A 12,798-nucleotide genomic window follows, 5' to 3' on the forward strand; every position below is an offset into this window, starting at 1 on the left:
AATGGGGAAAAAACACTCAAAATTTATGATGTGTATTATTTTAATTTCAGAAAAAGGTGTCTCATGCTGTTGTCTTATTGAAACATTGTGTCTACATGTATGACTCTGGAATTTGTATTTAGTGTCTGACGCTAAAATTTAACAACGATTTAATAGTGTAATTTATTGCATATTTATTGCATATAGAGAAGCTTACTTCAGGATAAACTCTAAATAATAAAACTCAAATGAAGAGTTTGTTGTTCAGCTACTGCACAGAATGTGGGCTAGACTAGCCCCCTGTTCAGCATTCCTTGTCTTTGTCCAGTGTGGTGGGTTTGAAAGCTTTTTCAGCTCTTGGCACCAAAAGCTTGACTGGGTATAAGCAGATACTAAATGATTAGTAGTTGGACAATTACTGTTTCCATCAGAAAGACTAGTAACTATTGATATAGTAGAGTATTTGAGCAATGACTACATGGAGAAGGAGTGCACAGACAAGGAATGCCTGATGAAACTCAGGCAAGTGTTGCTCCCAAGAGCAGGTGAGGAGGGAATGGAAATGGTGCAGAGCCTTTCCTTGAAACAAGGGGTCTTGAGTGACAGGTTACAGTGTGCTGTGCTAGGATGTGGTTGGTTACAGACTGTTATTGCGGGGTGGTGCATTGCAGAGGTACAATGGCGTGTTCTGTGCACTCACTAACAGCTTCCCCAGCGCTGGGCCAGGCTGCTGCAGTAAGGACAAAGGCCTGTGAAGCTTCTCCTGCCCTTGGGCCAGGAGCCTGAGCATTGTGCTGTGTGCTTCTCATGTGCAGATCACTGCTGGGTATTTGTACTCTGGTTATCAGTGGCACAGCAGCACCCTGACAAATGGATTCACACAGCATGTCGTGCCTTGTGACACAACTGAGGTGCTCTCGCACGCTGTTTTGGTCTTTGATGTGAAGGCTTACATGTGATGGGGTTGAATGTTCTTAAAAAAAACCTGCTTCTGAATCTCAAACAAATCTGCAGTAATACATCAACATCTGCAGATCCTTTAAAACCTGGACATTTGTTTTGTCCAAGGTGTAGAATTGTACTTGGACACACCTGCAGGAAAATAAATAAATAACTGCATAAGTGAAAATAAATAAATAACCATAGAATAAGTGATGTTTAGTTACCGTTTTATTTGGTTCTCAGGAATTAATGGTGATTACCTGGCCTAAATTGCTCTTTCTAGATTTCTGAGGTTGACTTCCAAGATTCCATTAATGTTTTGGGATTCTCAGATGAATTGAACAAATCCTTGCTCCAGCTGTACCTTGACAACAGGAAAGAGATCAGGAGCATTCTTGGAGAGCTGGCACCAAGGCTTCCCAGCTACCACAGTCTGGAGTGGAGACTGGATGTACAGGTGACTGCTCTGATGTTTTTAGTATTCCATCCTTTCCCTCACATTTTTTTTTGCATAATTAAAACCTACTAAACAATGTAAAAAAGATTGAGGCAGCAGTACTTCATGTATTTAAAAGTGGCGTGACTTTGTTAGTGTCCCACAAACGGCCAGCTGTGAAATGAACAGGATATGCAATGATGCAAAGCACTTGTTGCCTGATGAAAATTGAATTCATGGTTCTATTGATGTTTTTAAAATATTAACATATACTAAACATATTTGGTCTAGATTATTACCTTATTTTCAGAAATATTGTGAAAGCATTGATTAAAGTGGGTTAGTACTAATTATAAAACACAACAGTAGCTTGTGTGTATCTTTAATGTGGATGCAAAGGGTTTCTGAACATTAGTGTGAACAGGTTCTACAAAGCTCTTGAGAACTGTTAAGAACAAACTTTGATAACCAATGGTCATTTTTGTGTTCCTGTTCCACTGAACCTTTCCTGCAGCTTGCAAGCAGAAGTTTGAGACAACAGATCAAGCCTGCTGTGACTATGAAGCTACATCTTAATCAAAATGAAGATCAAACTGCCCAGGTGTTGCAAACTGACCCTGCTACCCTTCTTCACCTTATCCAGCAGCTGGAGCAGGCGTTGGGGGAGATGAAGATGAACCACTGCAGAAGAATAGTGCGCAACATGAAATAACCTTGTTTCTCCTCTGCTGTCTTGCTAAGCAGTTTGTAAAACAACTCAAAACACTGCTCACAAATACATTTTGAGGAAAAATAAACATCTGGATCAGATGAACTGTTTTCCTGTGCCAGGACCTTGAGCCAGTACATACTGGTCAAATATCCTTGGCCGCCAGCTTCGCACATCTATATGTGGTGACCTTTTTCACACAATAATCTTCATATATAGTACATGGTAATTAAATGTGATCAAATATTACTACTTGGGATTTTTGACTGGTATTTTTTATGTAACTGATCTCTGTTTTCAGGTGAAACACAAGATTAGCCAAACATAGGTTAGTGGTTTCCCTCATTCTGTCTCTCCTCAGACAGCCATAGTCTGGAACTCAGGGCAGCAAAGTAGAAGGTTTAAATAGAGATCTTTGAAACTTTTTGTGTCATCTCACAATTGCCTGATGAATCTAAACACATTTGCCTTTTTCTCTTGTAAACATTTTAAAAAATCCAGCTGCTCTAGAGCTGATTGGCATCACAGTCTACACATGGGTCATATCCTGAAGCATGTGCTAACTGAGAAGGGGGAGGGTTTTCCTTGGGGATTCTGAGTAAAATAAATCCTTCAGATGAACACAAAATCTCTGTGCTATTCAAAAACATTTGAACATCATGTGAAATTGAGATAAAATAATGTTATTGACTTATTTTTTTACAATGTAAAGTCTTGCAATGAGAACAAAGAAGTAATGATAAGGAGCTTTCTATGTCATACTTGTGATTTGGTTCCTTTATCACTTACTCCAACCCCATTGTGATGGAAGTCTCCTTGTCTTCCACAGACTTGAGCATATTGAGTCACTTGCCCTGAAAGCTGGTGGTCATATTTTTTTGTCCAAAGAAGGTAGTTAGTATTTCTAAACAAAGACTAATGACAGCAATACTATGAAAATTTATTCTTACAGTTTTAATCACTTTCAAATTATTGGAGAAAAATCCTTTAGTCTATACCAAGTGATACAATAGCAGATAATTGTATTTTTCAGTAAAAAGTGCAGCTGAAACACATCTTGTTGAAGAAGACAGTTCTGACTGTAATAAACGTGGCTTACGTTTGGGACAGATGTGTATGTACTCACCCATGAGATGCCATGCTTATGAAAGTGGTCTAATTAACATAGATGAGATGGCCCCATGCATGATACTGTCAAAGCCTTCCCTTGAATGGACATGTCACCTGGGAAGAAATGGAACAGGTATGTGGTTGTCTTTACTCAAAGAAACAGAGCCCTGGAAGCAAAAAAAGCCGTTTTAAAGGCTGTATGAAAAATCACTTGTGTTCAGATAATTATCTGTGCAATAACCACATGCACACATACCCAGAATCTCACATACAAAAGATTTAAATAAGAATATTGCAGGAAAGAAAAAACTACACGTGATGTCTGCATATACCTGGAGCAGGTATTGTGATTAGCACTGCTCTTTGAGCTTGTTGCAGCAAGGAACCAGTACGAAGTCGTAGAACGGTACAAAAATTCTTTGGGAAGTGAAACATAAGTCTCAGGAGTACTGGGTTTCCTGACCAGAAACACAGCAGATGTCAGGAAAAATAAAAAGAACAATAAAACAAATCTTGAGGAGATCTGCTAAGCCAATGGAAATATGAACAGGAAATGTGACGAAATGTAACTGACAAGGAATATTTGTTGAAGCAAAGCCATCAGGAAATGCACAGGATCTGTTTCACAGACCTAGCTGTGGTTTGTGTACAGGTTTAAACTCCAACTCTGAGAATCTACATAACCAACATTATATGTAACATTCATTTGAGGGACAAGGATGGTTCAGTCAGGCCCACATTTTCCACTAGAGAAGCCAAATGCAACTTTATAGAAGTTCATGCTTATTTTAAAGAAATAAAGAATAAAGTTCAGAAAAACATTACTTAAGACTTTTCTAGTGTAGATTCTGATTACTGAGGAGGGTGTATTCTTATCAATCAGCATAGCCTGGAGTCTGTCCAAAACACAGAAATAAAATAACAAATGTATTGCTAAAATACGGTTGTGTTCATTTAGCCAATGTGTGATATGTCTATGTGTGTAGTCATAAAAAAACTGGATGCTTCCCTCTGTAGAAACCAACACTTAAGTGTTGGAACGTGAACAATATTATTCTTTATATACACAGCTTCTGAATTTAAACAATTTTCAGTCACATTGCTATGCAAAAGTTATTCCAAATGCTCCAAAAAATGAGACAAGATTAAAACAAAAATTGTATTTATTAATTATAGAAAACCTCAGGTATGCACTTTGATGACCGCTCTCGTTTCTAGTACAGGCTAAATCAAAGACAAGTGACTGAATGGGCAGTCAGCAGAGATCCACAATGCATCATGCCTGCATTTGAAACTACCCTGCGGACAGTGAGCTGGAAGGACGTAACATACAGCTCTGCACAGGACTCCTACTCGCCAGCAAAAGGCCAAACCTTATCCAAATCACAGCGAAATGGTTGCTGTGTATGTCACGACAAATGCTTAATTCCTCCCCATAGCTATAGCATCACTAAATCGCGCAATTCAACTTGTACGTGAACTAATTTAAGCATCATTTTGCTTTCAGAAATTAGTATCGCCCATTAACTTTCTGAACAATGGTTTTAGAGCAAAGCTCCTTAGCTTGGCAGAGACAGAGCGCTCCGGAGGCTGCTCGGGCACCGCGAGCTGGGGCCGGACGGGAGCGGCCGCTCTGGCGGGGTCGCAGCGGCGCCGAGCCCGGCCCAGAGCCGAGCCCGGCCGATGGATGCCCCGGCTGCGAGCGGCACGGCCAGCGCGACGCGAGAGGGGGCGCGGGCGGGGCGGGCCGCGCTGGCCTCCGGGGCCGGCCCGTGCCCAAAGTTTCCGCGGCGGTTGCATAACTGCGGGCGGGGCGGCGCGGGGGCCGGGCTGGAGCCGCCGGCACTGCCCCGTCCCGGCGCTGCCCCGTCCCGGCACGGCCCCGGCCCGCCGCTGCCCGGCCGCCCCGCCCGCCCGGGACACCGGCGCGGCTGGCGGGGGCGCAGAGGCTCCGTCCGCCCGCCGAGCCCGCCCTGCTCCCGGCGAGCCCGCCCGCTCTACAGGGCACCTCCTCGGCGGCGGCCCGGCAGCGGGGCCGGCCCCGGCCACCGCCCGTCCCGGGACGGCTGCGCCCGCCGCGGGGCGCGAGGGGCGCACAATGAACCCCGCGGCCGCGGCCCCGCCGCCGGGCCAGCAGGTCATCCACGTCACGCAGGACCTGGACACGGAGCTGGAGGCGCTTTTCAACGCGGTGATGAACCCCAGGCCCAGCTCCTGGCGGAAGAAGATCCTGCCCGAGTCCTTCTTCAGGGAGCCCGACTCGGGCTCGCACTCGCGGCAGTCGAGCACGGACTCGGGCGGGCCCCCGCCGCGCCTGGCGCCCGTGCACGTCCGCTCGCACTCGTCGCCCGCCTCGCTGCCCGGCGCGGGCGCGGCGCCGCAGCACGGGCACCTCCGGCAGCGCTCCTGCGATGTCACGGACGAGCGGCCGCTGCCGCCGGGCTGGGAGATGGCGCTCACGCAGACCGGGCAGCGCTACTTCCTCAAGTGAGTGCGGCGGGGAAGCGGCGGGGAGCGGGCTGCGCCGGAGGGCGGCGGGGTGGCCTCGGGTCCGGGCTGTGTGCGGCGTTCCGGGGGCAAATCCCTTCCCGGCGGGAGGAGAGAGGCAGGGAGATGTCCTGCCGTATTTGTTGATAACGAATTTCTTTCCTGCTTGGCCACTCGTCCGAGATTCTGAAACTTAACTTTTTTGAGAAAAAGTTGAAAGCCAGTTATTTCAGGGAGTTTCTGGAGCGTGGGAGCAGAGCTCTGCGTGCCCGTGACCTGCCGGAGGTGGAAGGGGCTGTGCATGGGTGGGAGTTGCCCGGCCCGGCCCCGGCCGCTGTGTCTGCAGCATCCCCGTCCGCGGGGACGCGCAGGAGCCGCCTTGTTCAGCGGCAGGCTTTGGGAAGTGCGGTAACACAACTGCCGATATCCCTTCTGGCCAGTCATTTTCGCCAGAGCGTTTTATTTATGACAATTGACGCTTGATTCAAAGGCGTTTAATGGGCCTGAAAATAGGTAATAGCTGTAGTAAGTGGTAAGGCAGCAGTGCGTTATTTTGGTAGATTCTGTAAGTCAGCTACAGATTCATTGCAAACTAAGTCATACTGCATTAACTTGGTAAATTAGATAAAATGTTTGCTAATGAAATAAAACATTTACTGATGAAGCATCTACCTGAGGATATTGAGGGAGTTAAACTGCTGGGGCTCCAGGACGTCATTTACTTGCTCACTACAGTCTTCTTGTTCAGAAGAGTAAAATCTTGAGTTCATATGTGTTCACCCATGTGTGGGTCATAGGAACAGTGTGTGCGGGGAAAAAGAGACAAAACTGTTTAGAAAAGTGAAAAAAAAAATATTGTATAATGATTTCTTTGCCTTGTGGGTTTGGAATCCCTAACGGATTGCTCAAGAGCCCAGTCTCTGAATAACTGCAGAGTTTAGATTTTTGCCTTTTGTCACGCTCTGAGCTAACAGCAAAGCATGTAAATACTTTTCTGTATGTCACTGTACGTTGTTTATGATACTGTGTGCATATGTCCCAGGGTCCAAACTTAGAAGTTTGTTATCAATCTGCTTTATCACCTAAATGAGAAGATCTCATGTCTCTGCACTTTGCATGTATTTTTCTCAATAGAACAAGCTACAGAGAAGTAGCTGACTGACAGGAACAGTGTAACAGACCATTCATAAATAATTATTCAATATGAATTCTTGCTAGGGTTTGGCTAGGGAGTGTTTTCAGATACCTCTGGCTAAAAATTGCATAATATAATCTTTGTATGCTCTGTGTCTTTTGACTAATATCAAAATGAGCTCATGTGGTTTCACCTTCCTGTCATGCATTTCTGACCTAGAGACAAAGTTTTCCAAGTCAATGGATTCTTGTTGCTTAGGCCAAAAATAAAAGGCCTTTAGTAAATGGAAAGCATAGGTAAAAGACTCCAAGTGGTTTTATTTTTTTTTCAAATCCTGTCAACAGTAATACTCTGATTAATAACATCCTTTTAAATATAAAATATAATATGCATTTTGCATGTAATTTCTTACCTAAGTTAATATTTATTTCCCCAGTTTTATCTGTCCAATAGAACTTCTCTTGTTTATATAAAAATTAATTGGAATAATGCATTTCTTTGTACCTTTAATGTATTTTGTTATATCCCAATGCTTTGGGGAGTAATATTTAGCTATAAAATGCTCTCATGTGAATGATAGTATTTTACAAATGGTGCAATATTCTTCAGGTGAAAATACAATTTAAGATTATGGGAAGCTGCATTTAAAGCTGTGTGCAATAAAATAATAGGTGATGTGCTAAAAGTCATATTTGATTAAACTAGTCTTACAAAGTTGCATTTCCCTATACTCAAGGGAAAAAAAAGCCATTGCTTTCCAGCATAATGATAAAGATTTGTTTCTTGGCATTAGCAAAAAAAATATTGAGAAACCAATTAAAAGTAAATAGACATAATAGGTCCTATTAAAGCCTTTATTATCTGTTGAAGTTTAGAATGCAATTTGTTGTATTAAAACACATTTTAAATAATTATTTAACAGAAGTACTAGTGTGAGTTTCAATGAACAGTGAGCTAACCTTGTTGATGGGGAGCCAGCTACAACTTGAAGCAGTTGCAGTCCTGCATGTCAGTTCCTGCAGAAATTTTCTGGCTGTGACTGGAAGAAACATAAGTAGCCTGGGGACCACTCCACCCTGTAATTAAATACCAAGCCACATAAGTGGGGGCTGGAAAACAGGCTAATGAACGCACACTTGCAGCAATGTTATCTAAAGCATTTTTCTGTGTGAGCATGTGTGGAAAAAAATGTAAGTGTGATTTATTTGTGATAAAAAGCATTTCTGTAGAGACTGGCCTACTCCCTGCGGTTAGGCCGTGAGCAGGGAATGTCAGTTGCATGTTGAACTACATGCTGGGCCATATATACATATTCTGTTAAAAGAATGGTTCAAGTATTACTTTATACCAACTTAGTTTAGGTGGTGCAGCCTCATATTTCAAATGAAGACTGAGGGTTTCATATCTTCTCAATGTGTGTAGAGATCTTCTTGGTCAGACTCTCATAAACAGATTTGTGAAACTTTTGCCACTGTTATCTTTATCACTGTTATTTTTAAAATGTTACAGTAAACTTTTGCCATATCAGGACATATTTGCCAGTAAGTTCTGCTCAGGGATAAGGAAGCTAATTACTTACAATATTTCATTTACTCAAAATGTTCAGATTTTTTTTTTACTGGTTTCTGTTGGAATAGAACTTGATTTAACACAGGATCAGTTTTATATAACTAAGTGTGTTCAGCAGGATAGCAGAAGAGTAATATAAATAATATAAATACTATAAAAAGTAATACAAGTACAATGAAAAACTTTTTTCCTGAGAATGACAAAACAAATGGTACTAAGATAGCTGAACTGCTGAAGTGATTTTCTAATATGGTCTTTCCTTGAAAAGCATTTCTGTTAATTCTGTAGAGACTGTTGTTATTTTACTTTGGTAATTTACATTGTGCTCAGTCCTGTACAGCATTTGTCATAGAGAAAGAGGCCATGCACCCCTGCTGGCTTTGGCCTTGGGCAGCAGAGAGAGACATTTCACACATTCATGGCGCTTTTGGAGCATTTAGTCCACACTTTAAGTGATTTTTTTTTTTATTCCCTGTTTCCAGTGGTTATTCCTGTGGGACTTGGAGCCTGAACTCTTCCCCTTGCCATTATTCCTTTATTAAAAATAAATTGTAATGTGCTAGACAGTACCAGGATGTATTATTGCCAATGGCTTTTATCCAAAATTAGGTGCATTAAAGAGTTCTTAACAGGCAAGAAGCTGTGATGCACCACTGAAGTTTGTCAGAAATTCAACCATAGCTCACATTTATAACTCATTTTAGAGATACTTAAGAAGTTCTGAGATTAGAACGCACATATCAAAACTGAATTTTCAGCCTGTAATCGACAGCAGTAGGGGTCTGTTTGATTGCTCCTCAAGTGCTGATTTAATGTTGATGAAGTTGGAGTTCCATTTAAAAGCTACCAAGGATCCATGAGCTGCTCCTCTCTGATTCTGGCAGTAGAACCAGCTACAGAGTTTCTGACAAAGGCTGGTATTTATTCATTTTCTGGTCCAAGATGGTGTCTTTCCATGATGAACAGACTGTTTTTTTCAGAATCGAAAAATCATGTCATCAGTGCTGCTTTAAAGGATTTGGTGGTTAATGTGGAGCTTAATAAAATCTGAAGCAGATATGGAATAAAATTGCTTCAGGGACGCATTTGATTTGCAGGATGTGATCCAGTCCCCTCTCCTGTTGAGTTTTCTGAGTTAGGATACAAGCTACATTTTGTATCCTAAAGTATCAGTGAAACATCAGTGAAGAAATCTTTAAGCAAGACTGCACTGACCCTAGAAGTATTTGCAAGAAGAATTTCCTTTGAGGAAATATTTAAGAAAATTCTTGTAAAAGGCTGTCTAGAAGCAGAATTTGAATTTTGCTGTATGCATTTCTAAATTACTTAAGGAATCAGTGGTAGCTGTCCTGTACAAACTACTGTGTTGATGTAGAATTTCATATATTGGATTTATGTACAATTTTAAGATAAAGAATTAATAATGTGCACATGGAATTATTGGTTTAATGAAATTTGTCTTAAGTTAGTCCGTAGTCATAGTATTAAACCCAAAGTCCTTGAGTACTTGTGCATTAATGGATAATAACTGTCATACATTAATCTCATTAGATGAGCTGAAAATACAATTGATTTATGAATTAATGATTAGGAAATAGTAACAGTTAGCATATTCTTAGAAAGATATCTATAGAATTGATGCAGGTGTTAATTACGAATGCTACCATGAAAACTAGACCTTTTCTCTGATCCCATCTGAAAGGGTTTTGTCTTTACAAATGGTTTGGGTTGCGCAAAGAAAGAAAATGAATAGTAGGTTTGCTTTTATCATGTTTGTGTGCTGCTATAGTCAATATCTAAAAGCTGGCCTGCCTGACCATCTTTACTCCATAATTAGTAAATGACAGTGTGGAGAAATGTCTTCTGAAGGTTATGGATGTGTTCAATTTTAAACAGGCTTGACAATATAGAATCTGTAAAGTCTTACTTTGAGGATTTTTGCTGTTCACTCCTTCAAATAGTGTTGGAAGAGTCAGTGGTTGGGCTTTGGCTTGTTTCCTCTTGGATGCTTTGGCTGAAGTTGAGCATTCTGTTTTTTGATGTCAGGGCCTATTACAGGACAAGAGCTTCTTTGTAACAGAGTGTTTGGTGCTCTGGGGCCTTGCTTGATTGGCAGATACAAATTGTATCAAAGCAATTAAATCCAAAGGAAATGTCATGTAGGCTGAATTTCAACGTAAAGACTTGTGGCATTTTCCCTCTTCATTTAGGGAGAGAGAGGTCAGCATGATGTAGGGTGGAGATATTGGGGGGTTATTTGTTTCTTTGCTTTTTTGTTTGTGGATCTTTTTATTTTCTTTAACTCAAAGTCCAGACCTAGAGAACTCTTCAAGAATGGAAAATTTGGGAACACTGCACTGACCTGCAGTTTTCCCTACCTATGACTGTTTTAAAGGCACATGTGATGGAAGCTGCACTGCAGACAGACAGAGACTTGCTAAGAGAATTGAGCAGAATATATTGTGTTAAAACTGAAATAATTGCTTAGAGTGTCACCAGAAAATGATGCAGTATAAAGGGAGATGTGAAAGAGGAGTTGGCTGCTGGCTTGCCTCGAGGTTCACAGCATGTGCACCAGCAGTCACAGCACAAGCACAGCAGCAGCAGAGCTGCAGGTTCAGACACAGCTTTTCCTGCAGGGACTTGTTTCTCTCATGTCTGCTGACCCCTCTCTGTTTGCATGATCAAAATGTTCCTTTTTGTTTATTAGGTATTGCTCTGTCCCTGATAATTTTTGGATGCATTATTCTGACAGTCTTCCAGGTTAGAGACTAGCAGGATGCTTCCATGGTACGTTTGAGTTTTTTCTTGTACCACACGTAATCATTTTTTCCTACCTGTGATCAGTTTTCCTTGTCTGTCTGCTGGGTTTTTTATTAAATGTTCTATATTCCTGTTTTCCAGTGATGGATTGATGAGAAAAGGTGTAAGCATTACAAAATGCAGTAATAGTCCTCTGTCAAGCAATTATTGAAGATAGTGTTTGAACTGTGAGCCTTAAATTTTGTGTGGGCTTTTAAAGAAGTTTTTAAAACTTCTTGATTGATGTATTTTCCTAGTTTTCACTGTCACTGTGAGGCCCCTGAGTGCAGCAGGAAGTGGGAATCGTTGGGAGCTGACCTGGCTGAAGGAAACGCGGTTCCTGTTGTGCTGCCGACCGCGGCTCTTCGGAAATCGCAAAGTTTCTCTGGGCCTTCTTTTCTGGGCTTCGTTTCAGCATCTGTTCTTGGCCCTGAAAAATGTTCTGTGTATTCAAACAGGCAGTGTACAGTAATAAAATATTGCTTCATGGATGTTGTTTCTCACCATGCAAGCTTTTACACCCTTTTGTGTTCCCAAGGATCAGTGCAGACTTTATCACCAAAATATCACAGGCAGTTGCTGGTGATTCCTGATTCATTGCTGCCAGCAACAGGAGTTCAAAATCCCTGAAAAGAATGCAGATTGCTCTTTGAATACACTTCTGTACACCACTGGCAAAAGCTGGCTGTATTTTGTACAAACTACAGCAACTCCTCAAAGGCTTTTGGAGATAAAGCACATAGAGGTATGTACATATGTACAAGGAAGGCACCTTACCCAGCTGGGGTTTGTTGGCTTTTCAGACCATATTTCCAAAGGTCTCTTCACCGGATAAGATCATCTGACCAATGTGGGCTGCAAATCACCTTTTTTAAAAAATAATGAAAGAAAAAAAAGAACAAAACTGAATTCTTGGGTGTTTGTTTGCTTGCCTAAGCAGCCTTTTGTAATCTTAAGGTAGAAATGGCAAAGTTGTTTTAGAAGTTTCTTAAAATCCTGTATTTTCAAATGCTTTACGAACAGAAGTGACTGCCATATGAGAAAGGCTTTGGATTGTCTGCTTAGTCAGACTGTTTGAACAAAAGCAGCATTTCTAATTTTGACATGTGCTCCATGTGGTTTATCTCAGAGCACACAGGCAGCTCCATCCTGTGGATGCCCGTCCTGCCAGAGCCCTCACCTGCATTAGGTGTCTCTGGACTCAAACAAAGCAGGCTTTGCATCAGTAAATGAGTGCTGCAGTAAACCTGTGCTGTGTGGGCATCATCGTGCAGCTCTGTGGGGAATGCAGAAGAGGTTAGGAAGGTTAGCCTTTTGGAGCTGACCAACAGAATTTTGTGGGGGAATTCTTCACAGAAGATTTTTTTTATTTCACGTTTGGTTTTGATACTGCATTTACCGTTTCATGTTTTACTCATTCTATTGTATATGTTTAAACAGAAATATAAGTCCTTTTGCTTCAGAGATTGGGTAAAATATTTTTTGCAAATGAAGCAAAATGAATGATGAAGAAAAGATGATGAAAAGAAATGCCTACTGTTACTTAAAATGTAATTTAAAGGTATAAAGCAGGCTGAATTGTACTGGCATATCAAAACTGAAAGTTTGATGTGAGTGAAGTTTATGAGG

The 12,798-nt window shown here is 41.6% G+C and overlaps 2 protein-coding genes across 3 annotated transcripts in view; both read left to right on the forward strand.

The window, feature by feature from the left end:
- COMMD2 (COMM domain containing 2) overlaps nucleotides 1–2,820 on the forward strand; it is a 4,714-nt gene extending 1,894 nt beyond the window's left edge. Inside the window, exons 3-4 of one of the 2 annotated variants that reach the window (XM_074547611.1) lie at nucleotides 1,205–1,378; nucleotides 1,872–2,820. In XM_074547611.1, coding sequence (XP_074403712.1) covers nucleotides 1,205–1,378; nucleotides 1,872–2,069 — 372 coding nt within the window. In that variant the 3' untranslated portion in view covers nucleotides 2,070–2,820. The remainder of the gene's footprint in view (nucleotides 1–1,204; nucleotides 1,379–1,871) is intronic. The other variant, XM_074547610.1, reaches the window with a different exon arrangement.
- Nucleotides 2,821–4,967: 2,147 nt separating this feature from the next.
- WWTR1 (WW domain containing transcription regulator 1) overlaps nucleotides 4,968–12,798 on the forward strand; it is a 40,572-nt gene continuing 32,741 nt past the window's right edge. Inside the window, exon 1 of the mRNA XM_074547601.1 lies at nucleotides 4,968–5,663. Within this exon, the coding sequence (XP_074403702.1) occupies nucleotides 5,275–5,663 (389 nt within the window). The 5' untranslated portion in view covers nucleotides 4,968–5,274. The remainder of the gene's footprint in view (nucleotides 5,664–12,798) is intronic.

This window comes from Zonotrichia albicollis, chromosome 9 (genome assembly GCF_047830755.1).
Source record: "Zonotrichia albicollis isolate bZonAlb1 chromosome 9, bZonAlb1.hap1, whole genome shotgun sequence".
NCBI lineage: Eukaryota > Metazoa > Chordata > Aves > Passeriformes > Passerellidae > Zonotrichia > Zonotrichia albicollis.